The sequence below is a fragment of the Zonotrichia leucophrys genome, chromosome 3, assembly GCF_028769735.1.
Source record: "Zonotrichia leucophrys gambelii isolate GWCS_2022_RI chromosome 3, RI_Zleu_2.0, whole genome shotgun sequence".
Lineage (NCBI taxonomy): Eukaryota > Metazoa > Chordata > Aves > Passeriformes > Passerellidae > Zonotrichia > Zonotrichia leucophrys.
In genome coordinates this window covers 80,708,008-80,724,298 of record NC_088172.1, presented here as the reverse complement: position 1 = coordinate 80,724,298, position 16,291 = coordinate 80,708,008, and the positions used below count along the sequence as shown (strand labels likewise).

The window sequence follows — 16,291 nt, the reverse complement described above, 5'->3', positions numbered from 1 at the left end:
TACACACTGCAATAAAATCCAAAGAAGTCATAACAGTTCTTCTGAAGGAAATATCAGAATACTAAAAGCAATGAATTACAGAAAAAATGTGCAATATTATTTCTCTAAGTGTCTATTTACTTCCCAAGTTAGCATTTATTTTAGAGGTTCAATGAATGTATTTACTCTTAAACTTAATGAAGACAACAAAATTTATCTTCCATTGTGACGAAGAACAAAATTAACTCTAGATATTACTTCACATGCAGACCATTATTACTTCAGCTCTCTGTCCTTCAAAATTATTTTCACAATGGGATCAATAAGAGATGTCCTATTTTCTTCTCCTGCTCTCCTTTTTTTTTAAATGCAAAAAAGGAAGGAGAGAGGCAGCCGACAAAAATATCCTCTCACCAGAATCATCACATAGCAGTAAAAGGTAATAAAATGTTAAAAAAATCCTGAACTGATTTTACGCAAATCATTGATCAGAGCAAATCCCAAGTTCCATTTCATTCCAAGATTTCTTTGTGAAATCTAAAAGACACTTTTATTAATCAGCAGTTATAGTCCTGAGGAATAACAATAAAAAACACAGTGCATCTCTTCCCAAATTCTGAAACCACATCCAAAGCATCTGCCAACATCTCCCTCATTCTAGTACTGTGTAAAATGTAACAATCAAGTTATATTGCAGTGTCTTTCTAATGTAGCCCTAATGCAGGATCGGGCAAAATGATCAGCAATTTCCCTTGGAGCTCATCCAGGTAACTTCTTTCATCTGGCTTTGACTTCGATGCTTTAAGTGATATAACAGAAACTCTGAAAAACTAAGTCTGCCTTACTATTTTGGTAGCACCAGTGTGAGGACAGGGAGAAAGTTTAAGGAGGGCAGGAAAAGTGAATTGATGCCTGATGGCACAACCATGGCAGACTTTGGTCCAGAAGCTACAATTGCCTTCAGTAGTAACTACATTGATCTAGAAACTGCAGTAGAATAAGCTAAATGGCATGGTAATACCACATTTGACTTTTCACAATTCCACTTAACTGTCTGATTTGAAAACTCAGTTTGATACACTTGTCCGATCTGCCACTGACAGAAGTCTTGCTCAAATTACCTGGTCTACCCTTTTCAGTCTCAGAATTCAGATTTACAATAATGCACCATAAACATGCAATGCCTAAATAATCTTGATTTTATTTAGTTTTATCTCCACTTACCTTGCTCCATAGATGTACATCATCTGAGCTGAAGAGGGCAGCAAAGGATAAGAAAAGCAACAAAATGATTTTACTCTTGTAGCTTTCTTTAAAACAACACAGAACATTAACACTGAAGATCTTATTTAGATCAAATTAAAATACAATAATTGCCACATACTGTTTAAACCAATTTTGTACAGAATAACTTTAGGGCTTTTTACTATACTCAATATGCTCATAATTTCTGCTAAAAAACTTGAGACAATCCAACATTCCAAATAGATCACTTATGACTAAAAAGTGCTTTCGTTTTGGTCTTAGTTCAATTTTTTAACATATCCTAATTGTATTTTTTTTGTTTTATACTTCTCTATTTAGCATTTCAAGAAAATAAGCTTCACTTAAGCTGCACTTTACATAGAAAGCGCTTGATACATGGAATGTGCTAGGAACAAAAAAATCTAACTCTCCTGTGCATTAGACCTTTTATACACCAAGATAACTACAGACAGCTATTACTGCATTAATCCTATGCAAAAAAAGAAAGTAATCAAATCTTTTAAGGTATAATGGTCATTATAGTGAGAGAAACACATAATATTTTAAAATGTAGAAAACAAAACATAGATTTTCTCCCCTCATAGATTGAAACAGAACTTGAAGAAGAACATTCCCTGTATATCATGAGGTTACAACGAAAAATCATGTCAGTTCACCAAACCAGTTCACCAAAGTATTAAACCCCTGACATCTTAATGCAAACCAGCTGTCTCAACTATTAAAAACCTGACATTTTCTTGTAATTCATAGAACTTCAAAATTCTCATTAGAAGCTACAGGTTTTCAAGAATTGTAACTTTTGGAAAACTATAAAACAGCATTAATATAGGCACGGGTAAGAAAACAGAATCTTATTACATGATTTTATCTTCCTGTAATTCTCATTAGAGGAAAGTAAGATGTCAGTCTGAATAGATGCACAAAAACTAGAGTGCATTCACAGAAATTTAGGATTTTATTTAGGAAGTTCAAGCCTATGAAACACTTGTTCCTTCTGTGCAACTGCCACTTGTATTTGAAAATGAGTCAAATGCAGGTCCACACAGAGGGAAAAGAAAATGCCATCTGTGAGGTTAGTCAAGCTTTGTTGGGTGAACTCACTCCAACACTGACAGCATGACAATGAACTGCAGATATCAAATGCATCAATTTCCTAAAGTACTTGACTCTGAAATAGTAATGGTACATCAGGCAAATAGAATGGGAATACTTTCAAGCAGTTACTGGAAAAGAGCAGTTTCACCAGAAATCCATAAACTAGTCTGCCACAGACATTGTTTACGTGTCCCTGGCATCCCTACCCTGTACTTTTGCACTCCAATCCTGAACTTTGTTCATTTGAACACACAAGACCTGCATTTAGCCATAAAATTTTTCTGTGGTCTTTACAAAAGTTACAAATATTCTTTCTTCTCTCCTATCATACCCTCAAGTTTCATGCTCAGGCTGTTATAGCCATTAAAGTTTAAAACAGAAAAGGCAACATGAGTGGGTATGCTTTCAGAAATAATGTAAGGGTAAAAATCTGAGCACAGGTGACCTTGAACACAGTGTCTGAAACCAGGGAGCAAGAAAGGCAAACAAGAGAAAAACATAAAACAGATAAACAAAACTTATGACACACTTAAGAGTGGCAATGAAAGCTGAAGTAAAAAGTTAAAAAAACCCACCACCACCCCACCCTCCAAAAAAATCACATCCAAAGACCTCTAACCTTAATTTCTATCAGAATTCTGAGCTTTTAGCCCAGATGTCCAATAACTGCAGGAATTGTTTCCACTATGAAGAAAGTAACTGTTTCACTTGGGAAGACTGTAATATTTAGCAAATAGTTTGCTAGCAAGATGATGACATTTTAAAGATACTTTAAATCACATTCTGCACACCTGCACAGTTTCCCCATGGCAGGGATATTTCAGCCTAGTGTTGGTTGTGGGTGGTAAACATTGGCATGGATTGCTTTCTAGTGAAAATCCTACCTCAGCTGGATATTTATCCATACTTACAGAGAGAAAATGTGTTTAGAAAATCTTTTACTTTAATTAATACATCTGAAACAGATTATTCTGGGGCTGACTATTAAAGGAACAGCAATATACTCCTGCTGGATCTAAAATATTATTTCACTTATCCCTTGGGTGCCAAGGCCAGCTAGGGCCTAGCTAAGAAACCAAATTTCAACACTGGTTTGCTTTTTCTCCTCCTTTTCCTATGATACAACAGGACCAGCTAGACAGAACATGCAATTTACTAGGAAATTATTTTGGTCATATTCACCTGTTATGTTTTACTGATATCCAACCAAAACCAGTTCTAATTCACACTCATTACAATAATTCCAAGAAATAACAAAATCAACCTTCAAACCCTGATCCTGAGTAATATTAGGTGACTTCTCTTGTTCTCTGTGGTGTAGGCATGCTGAAAGAAACCCTATCATCCCCAGTATTAAGCATTTGACTGGGGCAAGCAGTGCATGATAGAAGTGCTTGCTAATTCATATCTGCTTGCAGAAGCTTAAGACAATCTTGCAAACACGCAAGGAACCTTCCTTGCAGAACAGGACCATATGACTGGGAACACAAAGTCCTGGCAATGTAGCTCAGAACCAGGTGTTACATGTCAGTGTTCAGGAGCCACATTAACCCAGAGGGCACAGAAAGTTAGCACATGTAGCAGAAACAGCCAGGCTCCTACTGGTATTTCATCTTCATCAAGCACCCTGTTACTTTACTGGTTAACAGTGACAATCTTTAGGGAAATTTTACAGTAGCACAGCTGTTTATTAAAAAAAAGTGAATAAAGATAAACCCCCAAATGTTTACTACCCTAAGTTTATATATGGGCACATAGCACAGAACAAAGAATAATGAAATTCTTTTTCATCTACTACACATAATGTTTCAAGTGTAGGCTCATACATAGCAGAGACAAGGAAAATGAGGAAAGCAGGGAGGAACAACAGTATCTCCTACTACACCTGGAATGCTACTTTTAAAACATGGAGCAGGGGACAAAAGACTAGACAGACTTGTGTTCAACAAGACAAAAAGAGAGGGAACTTTGTTACACAGGAAAAAGAAAGTATTCATATAACAACCTTACCTTTTAAAACCCATAAAGAGGCTGTTTCTAAACAGACGATTATCTATAGCAGGTGTGTTTGCTGAAGACACTGGAAATAAAGAAAATTTTCTCAATAGTCATTGTCAAAAAAATCCCTGAACTGCAACAGCTGAGCAGATCATGTAAATAAACCATCACTTGAAAAGCTATTTTGATAGTTTACTAAATGCTGACAAACATTTATAAACCAAGATTTAAAATGTCCAAGTGTTTGAAACAGTCTTGTTTTTATCAGCTCTAAATCTGATCCATTTCAAAAGCAATCAAATATTCAGAGAGTCAGAAGTTTTCCCTCTACATTGTCTTCAATGTCAATAGTTATTAAATTAACTTTTTGTAATTATTATTAATTGCATAAAGAATCTTTCTAAAGAAAGTAAAAGATCAATTCCAAAAAGCCAGACAAACCTCAAACAATACTAATCAAGAAAACCTGAGATACTAGTGCTGGAACAAAAAAAATCCACTGAAGGCAAATGGTTTGCCAATTGTTTCAGACTGAACACCTGCCTTAAAATAGGTTTTAAATTTTTGCCTTTTATTTTTTAAATAATAATGAAAATAAAATTATAAAAATCCAAAAATCAATGGCACAACACTTTCTTAAGTGTGTGCTTCCACTAGTGTAAATTCCCTGATAAGAAAGAAAAGGTAGTTCCATGTAAAGTGCTATCCACTGAATTAAATTAAATCTAAGGGGGGGGAGAAAAGAGACAAATACACAGTTCTATATGTTGTTATGTACAATAATACTTGAACACAAAGGAAACTGCAAAATCACTTAAAATTAGATGTCTCTGAGAGGTAATTTACAGTTATGATTCATGTCCTCATCTTTACACCATTGCTTGACTAAATATTCCATAGCTTTCTACCTTCTTCCTGTAGAATTGCTGTCTCTCACTGCAGCACTGCAGACCAGCAAAGAAACAAATGCAGTAGTGGGTGCATTTATGTCCTGTGTGAAGTTATCAGCATCTCACTGCAGCACCACAATGGAATTAACTGCTGTAAAAACCTGACTGCACAGGGCCCTTTCAGCACGGGCTGCAATATGGTAGAAGATAACCAAAATAAAAACCCCAGCTCTAAAGGAACCTGGGAAGTCAAAGACAAGAACATGCTAAGAGCACCTCCTTAGTCTAACTCTAGCCTTAAATGCTGGAACATTACTTTTTGTTTGAAAGCCTCAGGTAAAGTTGGTTTCGAGACACCCTCAATACAAATTCTCCTCCAGCAGTATATTAAACTTTTTGCTCATACAAAAACCAGCAGAAAAGCATCTTAGTATGCTCAGCTGCTGCTGACAATCGGCAACCTGGTTTCCTTAGCAACAAACAAGTCTGAGAAAATCAAGGGGCTGACAATGAAGTGGAATGGAACGGCATGATAAAGGGAAAAAGCGGCTCTCATGTACGCTGCCTTATGTGCCCAGATTCCTCAGCTGATGCTCGGAGTTTTCATCTTGTCAGTAGCACCAATCTATACATTCTAAGGCATGAGAAGCTGAATCAATACACCTAGATAGCAGCCAGCATTAATAACCAACCTTTGCCTCCTCTGACTATACTGATGAGACAATCTCAAACTATTTTCCATACTGCATTTATTTTTCCCTCTTTGTAATACTGCAAAAGGAGACAAGTCAAAAAGAAAAAAAAAATCAGCTATTTAATATCTGTGCCTTATCATCACATAGGTGCTAATTAGATTTACTAGCATTCATTTCAGCTTGGTAAACTATTTAGGGAATAGCTTCCTTTAAAGCTCAAGTTCAAAGAAATTTGATACGTCTCCATGAATTATTAACCCCGTTCTTTGTAAACAGAAATACCACTAAAAGATTTAAATTCAACTCACAGACAATGGCTAAATAATATACTAAGTGATACTAGTTTTGTGACAGTAAGAGAATTCAACTTACTCTATGTGCCTGTATCATACTTTTGATATATACATTTACCACATACCAGGCATACATGCATTTGTGTCTTACAACATATTAAAGCCAGCCTGTTTCAGTTAAGCAGAATGAAAGGAGTGGTCTACATTTTCATGGAGAAAAAAATTCCCCAAACTATTTCACATTCCAGAAGAGATTCCATTGTTGTTAATAAACAGTCCTCCTTTGAAAGAAAATTCAAAGTTTCTTTTTAAGGACTTAAATTTTATGGGTCAATGACTGAGTTCATGCTTTTTGGTTTGTTTTTTTTTGTAATAAAACCAAGCTGTAAGGTGAATCTTGAGGATTCACTAATTGATAACTCTCCAATACCAAAATCAAATCACTGATTACTAACTACTCAATTTTCTCATCTGTAACACAACAGCTTCCCAGAGTCATGGTATGCAGACTATTTATCTCTGTATTTGTTAAATCAAACAGTTAAAGACAACCACAGCAAGCAACTGCTTAAGCTTTTCCCTGAGACTGGGACAAACAAAACTGTTGTTCAGAAAGAGATTTTCCTGCATCAGATTTAGCCCAAGTTTAGGCATTTTATTAATGTATCAGCATACTAGGAATATAAAAACTATTTCTTGAAATTTTGAAGAGAATCTCATTCTTACTTAACCAAGCCAATTATCCCATCCCTACATTCAGTCAATGACACAAATTAACATTTGCAAGCACTGAGCCTCAGAACAGTCTTTGAAAAAACCTCTTAAACATGCTACAATTCAATGCCTAATTAACCAATCACATTTATACACAACTTCCATGACCAAAAGATCAGCAGAACACCCTCAGGTTAATGTCAGTGACCATCAGATCTTTAAAGCTGGTTCTTTTATGAGAGTACAGCTCTGCAGTACTTCAGAGCTGTATCGTTCCTGGTTTCTGTAGTCATTGATGCTGCAAACAAAAGCAATCCCAGCACCAACCACCTCACTGGCCTTGTGAAAAACAAACTCTTTGCTTAACTCTCTAAGTACAAGGGTGTCACATTCCTGTCACAATCACAGTAAAGCTGCTATTTGCAAATAACTTGTATACAAATCTTATGGTCAGGTTCAATACCAAAGAAGAATTAAACTATGATTTATGGTTCAGAACTGGTAGTTTCTATCTGGCAAGTCATCATAGAAGACCTCACATGAGATAAGCACTTTGCTCAAGTTCCCCACATATGTTGAAACCTCACATATTAATACAAGTAAATCTCTCAGCCTACAACCAATCCAAACTATCACCAAGTACACAGCAACAAGCAACATGAAAAATACTCACATATAGAAAGAACTTTGTCCAGTCTCCCCTGAAGTGCTTCACTTCTAAGTTCTGCTACATAGAGCCCAGCACTTTCAAACAGGCAGCCATTTTCCTAGAGAAAAAGCAATCAACCATGGAACTTCTGATACTTCATATTTTTAAACATTTCCTTCCCAAAGCTAGCTGTTGAGAACACAGAAGGTGCTCTACAGAAGTCTATATGGCAGCCAAACAAGATGCTACTGATCAAATATTTTTTAGCATTGAACTCAACTGCAAGAGGCAAAGTTATGAAAGGCAAAAAGACTGGGTCACTTATATTTGGTATCCAATTCTCAATTCTTTAGTGAGTAAAAAAAAAAACTATTCACCAGAAACAACTGTAGTGCTTCCAGTCCCCAGCAAAAGGAAAGAAAAAAAAAGAAAAAAGAAAAGGCACTATTCATTCATTTGTTTTTCACTTCAGGAAACAAAAAGCTACTAGGTCTGGAGCAAAATACTTTGGTTAGCTCTGAAGGAGAAAAAGTAAAGCAGTAGGAGGAAGACATGATAAATTATCAGTGCAATAACTGTTTGAAAAATATTCTAAATATTCCTAACAGGTTTCATCACACCAGGTTCATGTTTGGAGCACTACAGGGATCTAAAGCCCCCACAGAGAACATAACACATAACATAAGAAGCCATGTAACAGCCATTTTTACAAATTTTACATATAAACTCACCTTCAGCTGGGCATGGGCAGTTTCAGTATCAGCAAAGTTTTTAAAAACATAGTCTGTATAGGTTTCTGCATCAAGGTCCACTCCCAATGTGTGCATCACTTTGAGAACTTCAAAGATACCTATCAGGGCAAAATTAATAAGGCTAAGCCTTTAGAAAAATGAAAACTCGATAATAAACATGTAAAAATAAATGTTGCTTTACAAAAAAAGGCTCAATTTCCCTCCATGAAATTGCCATGAAAATTCTTGCATTTCTATTTTAGGTATTAATAAAATTTTTAACTGTGAAACTAAAAATAAATTCACAAAACATTGTATTCTGTGCTGTACTATAAAAACCATGAAGGTTCAGTTTGGAAATTGCTATTATACAAAGCTATTTTCTAACACAGCAAATATATGAGTTACTCATGTTTGCACAACATCTTATAGAGCTATGTATCAAAATGCCCATATTTTTAAACATAATAAACAAATCCGGAATTTGATATAAAGTACATAAACTCAAGATACAAACACATTCTTCAACACATCATACATTCCTCGTTTTGTTTCCAGTATCCAACTCTGATTAGTGTCAGTATTCAGGACTTTCCTCTGGACTTGTTTAAAAGTAGTAACATGTTTGCAATCAAACTGGTTGATTACAACACATCAGCTTCAAACTGGAAACTCAGAAAAAGGAGTCTCCCAATCCCAGTGAAGCCACATTGTAACTTTGACAGGGTTCACATCATGTCACACAACGAGACTGTGTATCACTTCTGCAGAGTCACATTTGAAGACACCAGACACCAATATTAATAGTCCTGCAAGTAGAGTGTAGAGTATATGCCATTCTTTTTAATTGCCTACACTCTTCTGATTTGCAGGAACTTCTTACAGTAACCTCAGCCACCAAACTCTGAACTCCTGTCAAGACCAATACAGGTATAATAATTTTTTGCTGGTCTAAAAAGGATTTGTCAGTTGCTGCAGGACACCAGTACCAAACAGCATATGTTTTTTTCAACTTGCATTTCATACTTATTACTTTAAAAATGTCCAAAGTCCCTGTCTTTGCCCTGGAGTGCCACCTATGGAAAAGTGACACTTCCATGAATATTTTATGCAGTGCACTATGGTGCAAATAATCAAATGTGAATTCCCTTTGAGCACTTGAAAATACATGCAGGCAAGTCACACTAGATTAAAGTCGCATCATCTGTTCAAGTTTGCCTTAAACAAAACTCTGATTTTGGACCAGAATCTGCAAAAATATGAATAAAGAATTAATTACACCAAGTCTTTCTTCATACCTTTCAAATGTTGACAGCTAGCTTCTATTTCATGTTTTCAACATGCAGAAAATACATTAAGTCCTCTCACGCTGAAACCTTTTCAAAAATAACTCTAACACTAAAATTAGTTTGAAGACCAAGAACTAAATCCCACAGTGAATAAGGTGTGGTGCACTCAGGAGGTTTGAGCTCAAGCCTGCCTGCTGCAGAGTGCAGAAAAGAGGCTTATTAAGCATCCCCACTCCCTGGCAGACAGACTAGGGCACATTTCCTGAGCAGCAAAAAGCAGGTGTGAGAACACCAGCACAACCACACTGCACCAAAGTAATTCCACAGCCAAAGTAATCACAAACTTGAAATGAAAATATGCGCAGCAGCATTTTTTTAAGGCAGCTGATGTACAATTTTTGGGGGGACAGAAGATTAATGAAACCAACACAGAGTTCTACAGTTTTGCATACATTTTCTACCTCATCAAAAGCAGAACTACTTTATAGTCAAATAAACATCTTCCACAATACTAAGCAATGAAACATTTCCATTTCAGTTAAAAAGATTTGAGCATTATGTACATGAACTTTTATAAGTTCTTTGCTGCTCATAATGGAAAGCACACTGATTTCTTCTCTCCCTCCCAACCAAAAAACAGACTAAAAAAGAAAGGCACAAAAGTGCAGTCATGCTCATGCAGAGCACTGGTCTCACAATCTTTTTCGAGATCACTCCCTCAAATATACATATATATTGATTTAGAAATTATTCACATGTAGAGAACACATTCACATGTATTGTGGGCATTATCAAACATACGTGAAAATAGAGAGGCAAAAATGATAAAATGATACAATATTAAAATGATACAATATTAAAATGATACAATATTTATTTGCTAACAGTCCACTCACAACCCAATGGACTGCCCTGCACACCCCACTCTGGAGACCACTGATCCCAGAGACTGGGCATGACTAAAACCCCCAGCAAAGTCTTTTGATCATCTCCCCACTTGATTGAGAACAGGCTTTTTGAGGTTTTAGGCTGACATGTGTAAGTAAACAGGAGCTGAGTAAACAAAATTCAATAACTGAGTAGAAAGAGGACAGAAATAGAAAAAACACGAAGTCAAACAACTCCTTTTTGTCAGTACTGGAAACAGCACTCAAACACCACAATGAACAGATTCCACCCTCAAATCAGAATATTGAAGAACAAATATAAGAGATGAACTATGAGGTGGTCATAGCATTTATGTGGTAGAGCAGCTTTTCAAAAACTGCGAAGTGAGGCTTTCATTTCAGTCTACCATTCATCTCCTGAAGTTCTCACAGTTAAGTCATGCCTACTCCCTAAAGCAGTCCCATGAGAACAGAAGGAATTTCTAAGGCAGCTATGTATGGCTCTACATGAGCAAAGGAAGATACATTTGGCTTTAAGTAGTTTTCTGAGGAAACAGAAAACCGAAACTTCAGGTCAAAAAGTAAGCTCACCTTCAGGAAAGTATAGCATTTAATGTATTTTTGCTGTGCTGGTAGTTTCAGATCCACTCAGAACATTCTTTGCCAGAAGAATATAAAACAAGATTTCAAGCAGAAACTTTGTGAAATCACCACCCTTATTCCCTTTGGAGCCAGACTCTTATTTTCCAAAGTAAAAACTGAATTACCATTCACTAACCATGGGTTTTGTATGTAACAGTAGTTTATACAATAGTTCAACAACAGTAGAACCCAAAAGCAAAATACACACTTGTAAGGAGAGTTTTTTAAAATAGCATGATCATTCAAAGGCAAAGGGGAGCTATAAAATATTCAGGAATAAGCCTAAGTTGGACATTTCTGCTTCCTTACACTAGGCCCTCTAGACTTTAGTGCATAATCTGATACAAAATGACTCTCAGTGCCAGTAACAGTTTCAGATCCACTGCATATTGATCTTCTAAACTGGGCAAGCACTTTTCATTCCTAAGTCTAATAAATACTAAAAAAATAAGTATTTCTCAACTCATGTAACAGATGCACATAAAGGCAATGCCCCACCTGAAATTATCTGCCTGTGGAAAATGACTGAAAAGAACTGTTTGTGGTTTCAGAGTGGTTAAGGTGTATTTTAAAATGGCCTTATTTCATTTCACACCTCCTAGCCCCCACTTCACTGCTACTTTTCTTTCAAACACAATTCTATAATACAGAAATTACAGAATTTTCTTTGTTATCCAGTATCAGATTTTGCTATAATAAACATTAGAGAAACGTGTAATTAAACACTGCTATTTGCTATTTAATTGATTGGGTCACACTATATGTACTGATCCAGATGTTTGTACACTGCAGTTCTAGACAACTTGTTGCTTTTATTCTGTTCATTCTAATTACTTAGTCCAGTCTACATTCCATCCTATTTTTAACAGTTTTTCCTCCAAGTTCTCTTCCATCACCAGCCTTGCCTACAGCAAGACACAAAACTACAGGCATTAGGCTGGGCATTACTACCTTGTTGAGAAATTAATTACCTTATTTTTGGTATGAGATGTGATACTGTGTCTATACTCCTGTTCACATTTTTTGCTCCTAGAAAGCACCATTCTATTAATTTACTACCTGCTGTCATCCTTAGACTCTCACTGCAGCATGACTGTTTGCTCCATTATTTCTACGAAACAATTCCAAGGTGGATGAGGTTTTTTCCCCCTATTTACCTTTCTTCAAGTGTACTGGTTGTATTTTTAGATAGTGGAACTTATTTATTCTTTTTTTTTTTACGATTAACTCGGAAAAAATTGAATGCAAGCTTACATAAGAGAAGAAGACAACTTGTTTCACCATTCATGAAGAACAGTTACACTGGTTCCTCACTACAGAAGCAACTGAGCAGGGATTTCTTACCTAATATATTTAAAGAATTGAAAAATCACTGACTTGTGTAGGTATGTACTGTGCTTCCACTTGACAATATCAACTTGGATAGTGAGTACCAGGCTACAAACTGAGTTTGCAAATTCACAGCGTTATCTTACAGCCATACAGAAGTACATGTAAGCAAAGCCATTGCAGACAGAAAAACAAAGGCTTTACAGAAAATGGCTAAAAATGCTGGAATTGAGGGATCCTTCATCAGTTCTCTTCTCAATTTGCTTACATGACCTCCAGCAGCAACTGCAGTTGCCAAAGCACAGTTGATTTCTACAGCAGGGAGTCCAAATTAAGGCAAACTCTGATCTCAACAAAGACCAAAAGAAGTATGAAAACCTAAGTTTCTCTTGATGCTCAACTACTGCTTTAATTTTGGGAGCCAAGTCTAAATCTAAAAATACTTCCAACATCTCCCAGAATTGTGTCAGTGAGGTGAAATTGTTCATGGAGTAAAAGAAAGCAGCTTTCTTCAGTAGGCAGCAACCACACAAGCAAGTATGGTACTGATTTATTTCCATTTACTTATTTTTGGCAACATTGTGTTTCAAGTAAATCACAAAGGACCCAACTAAAACAACATTGCCAGACTTTTAAAATATCATAGAACTTTCAAGAATTTGAAAACCTGGGAGAAGATAAACCTGGGCAGTAGCCTAGCAGGAACAGAGCCTAAGGAGTTAATAAAAACTGAATATTGTTTTCACAAAGGCTTTTTGAAAAAGACTTGAGACATTTTTATAGCCAGAAACAATTAGGGAATACTTGTTTCAGCATTTCTTCCAAACTGGAATATGACTGTATATTTAAGATAAAATTGCGATATGGAAGAGTCTGCTAAAAGCACTTTTTTTTTGTTTGTGCATTTTGTTTGTCACCCAGTGTCACACTAACAACTCTGCATCTCATTCTAAAGCACATTATACTGTGAGATAAGATGAAAAAGACAGTTTTTTGTTTCCCCAAGGGGGAAGTACTTCTGTTAAAAGCATCTTTTTACAATACCGTTCTTTCTGAATTACCAATAACGCAAACCAAAGAATTAGATACTGTACTATAAAATTTAATATTTTTTCAATTCTTATTCATATCCTGTAGACATCCCCATGTGTAACAGGGGAAAGTATGCTAAATGCTTCAACCTACTTAAGAATCCCAAAGATTGAGCATTTTTGTCCTTCAATCAGTATGCTGTCAGGTCAGGCTCACACATTCAGCAATGTAAGTTCTTCTGCAGTTTTTATGATTCTAAAAAAACTCACGCTTGGTTCATCTGGCAAATAGTAAGAAGCTGGCTTGAATAAAGGACTGGGTTTGCAGTCCAAGAGAGCTATAATAACATAACTTTACTTTTAAATTCTTCATTTGGAGTGCAGCTTCTTCAAGAGTAAACTGAAAATAGTAATGAGCAACATAGAGGACGCTGGAATGCACAAAGAATGTGAAAAGTTAAAAAGATAACCACACACTCTCTCACATCTTTCTATGTCAAGTGAGATTTGACATTTGTAGAACTGTATCACAATCAAGCAAGAAAGGAGGTTTTAGAAAAAGTCTTTCTGAAGGAAAAATTGTTTGAAATGAGGACATACAGCAAGGGCTTTGTTACATTTCTGATGAATCTCATAGCAGTAGGATTTGTGCACTAGGTATGCAATAATGCCACAGGAGCATTTTTCAGACAACTCACCTTTAAGATTATTCTCTTTCTGGTATGCAACTAGCAGTGGCCAGCAATAGTGAGGTCTGAGTGGCAAGCCTTCCTCTTTCATCATCTTCATCACATCAATGGCCAAGGCTGCAAACATGAACCAAATGATTAAACAGTGACCAGGTACTGTAAATGAGCACAGGCAGAATAACTAAACAGCAGAGTACCTGATCTGTTGGCCTCCAAAGCGCAACGCAAGATAAACGGTAACGGCGCCGAGTGCATCTTTGCTTCCTTTAACTCCTTACTGAACTGCTTCAGCTTGCTCATAGGCTGCCAACAATTTCAAAAATTCATTTAAGGTATTTATCAATTTATCAAACTACTAAGAGTGTCAGATTCTTCTAATGTTTAGAAAATGGATATTACATAAGCAAAAGAGGATTTCACTGTGAATTTCAATTTACTATACAAGTTGGTACAGAATAATAAAACACTTCTTTTCCTCTTAAGAACTGTGCAACAACTCACCATCTGCAATCTTCACAGCTGCATTAAACTAAATAAATATACTGCTATTATTAGATTAAGAAAAAAGTATTACTGTTCTGCTTACCAGATTTCTATTTACACAATGCTGCAAGAAGAAGCTACCTTGGTCCATATCTTCACGTGATAAATGACTTAAAGACTTCAAGATGCTGAAGCTGATATCTTCAAAGCCATGAGTTATCAGAGTCAAACACAGGTTCATTACATCTAGCAAGTGAAAAACAGAACAACATTAATACATTAATAAAGTGCACAAAACTTTTTCATTTTAAGCTACTAAAATCAGTGAAAGCTAGAAAAGTAAATGTTTTACAAGTACTATTAACATACTTAAATACTTTATATAAGTACTTTAAATAATACTAAGTATATAAGTACATACTTAAATACTTTATATAATACCTTAAATAAGATTCACAATCCAAATCTGAGACTACCTTTTCCAGAATTATTTATATTTATCAATGAAATTCACTTTTCTCATAAGAAGACTAGGCCAAAAATTACAGAAGTATCACCCCTGCAGCATGACAGAAGGATAAGAAAAAAGAAACTAATTCCTAGACACGTAAAAAAAAAAAAGGCATGAAGTATAATTAATAGCTATCAATCAGATTAAACATACTGGGACCCAGAAGCAACTTTAAAGGTAAGTAATAAAACACTGTATTTAGTATTTACTATCCCTTTTTTTATGGCAGTCTTGAAGAGCTCTCATAACAGGAATCTTAAGAGCCGTGTTAAGAAAGGACTCCACACTTGCTGCCTTCTTATAAAAGCTTAATTCATGTTAGAATTTTTTTAAATGACAGATTAATTTTGCAAATTATTAAAGCTGTTTCATATTTAGATTTTATGAAATACAATCTAAACCACACAAGCACACAAATTAATCCACAAACTAATGGCAAAAATATTCCTTTCCCTCAGTATTCAAGAGAAAACTGCAAAATCACCTATTTTTGGAAAAAGAAGGAAAAAACCAGCAACAACAAAAACAAACAAACAAAAAACAAAACAAAACAAAAAAATAAGAAAAAAAGGAAAAAAGTGCTTTCTCTCCACCCTGCTGTGGGAACCAAGGACATACCTGGAATTATTTCCTTTTCAAATCTTATACGTCCTTTAATATCCTCGATGTGCTGTGGATACCCAGCCTTGGCAAGGCTGAAAATCACCTGCATCAAAATCCTGTCCATAAGGTACCCTTCAGTCTTCTCAACCTGCTCTAGAGTCTGTAAAATCAAAATAAATTTAACTTGAATCAACTCCAAAGTGACTCAAAGCGGAATACTTTTTAAATCAAAACAAGCATAAAAACCTGGGTTTTTTCTTTTTTAAAATCCACAGATTTAGATAATGGAACATGGTAGAGAAAAAAAATATGCAAGAAGTATTAAGAGAGACTCAAACACCTTTAGACTGTGAAAAGAAAAAGGGACACCTAAAAGGAATACAGCATATAGTTTCTTTCCAATATCTAATAATATATGAAAGCACTAGAGGTATTCTCACTGTGGATGACTTTCAAAAGAAATTACTTTGTAAAGGGAAGAAGGACAAATCCAACATTTTGTCACTGTTTGGAAGAA

General features: G+C 35.6%; 1 protein-coding gene across 1 annotated transcript in view; it reads right to left on the bottom strand.

Moving 5' to 3' along the window:
* LRPPRC (leucine rich pentatricopeptide repeat containing) overlaps positions 1-16,291 on the bottom strand; it is an 87,156-nt gene that overhangs the window by 55,027 nt on the left and 15,838 nt on the right. Inside the window, exons 8-15 of the mRNA XM_064708981.1 lie at positions 15,790-15,934; positions 14,764-14,906; positions 14,375-14,480; positions 14,187-14,294; positions 8,311-8,429; positions 7,604-7,697; positions 4,351-4,420; positions 1,204-1,231 (exon numbers count right to left, since the gene is read on the bottom strand). Coding sequence (XP_064565051.1) covers positions 1,204-1,231; positions 4,351-4,420; positions 7,604-7,697; positions 8,311-8,429; positions 14,187-14,294; positions 14,375-14,480; positions 14,764-14,906; positions 15,790-15,934 — 813 coding nt within the window. The remainder of the gene's footprint in view (positions 1-1,203; positions 1,232-4,350; positions 4,421-7,603; positions 7,698-8,310; positions 8,430-14,186; positions 14,295-14,374; positions 14,481-14,763; positions 14,907-15,789; positions 15,935-16,291) is intronic.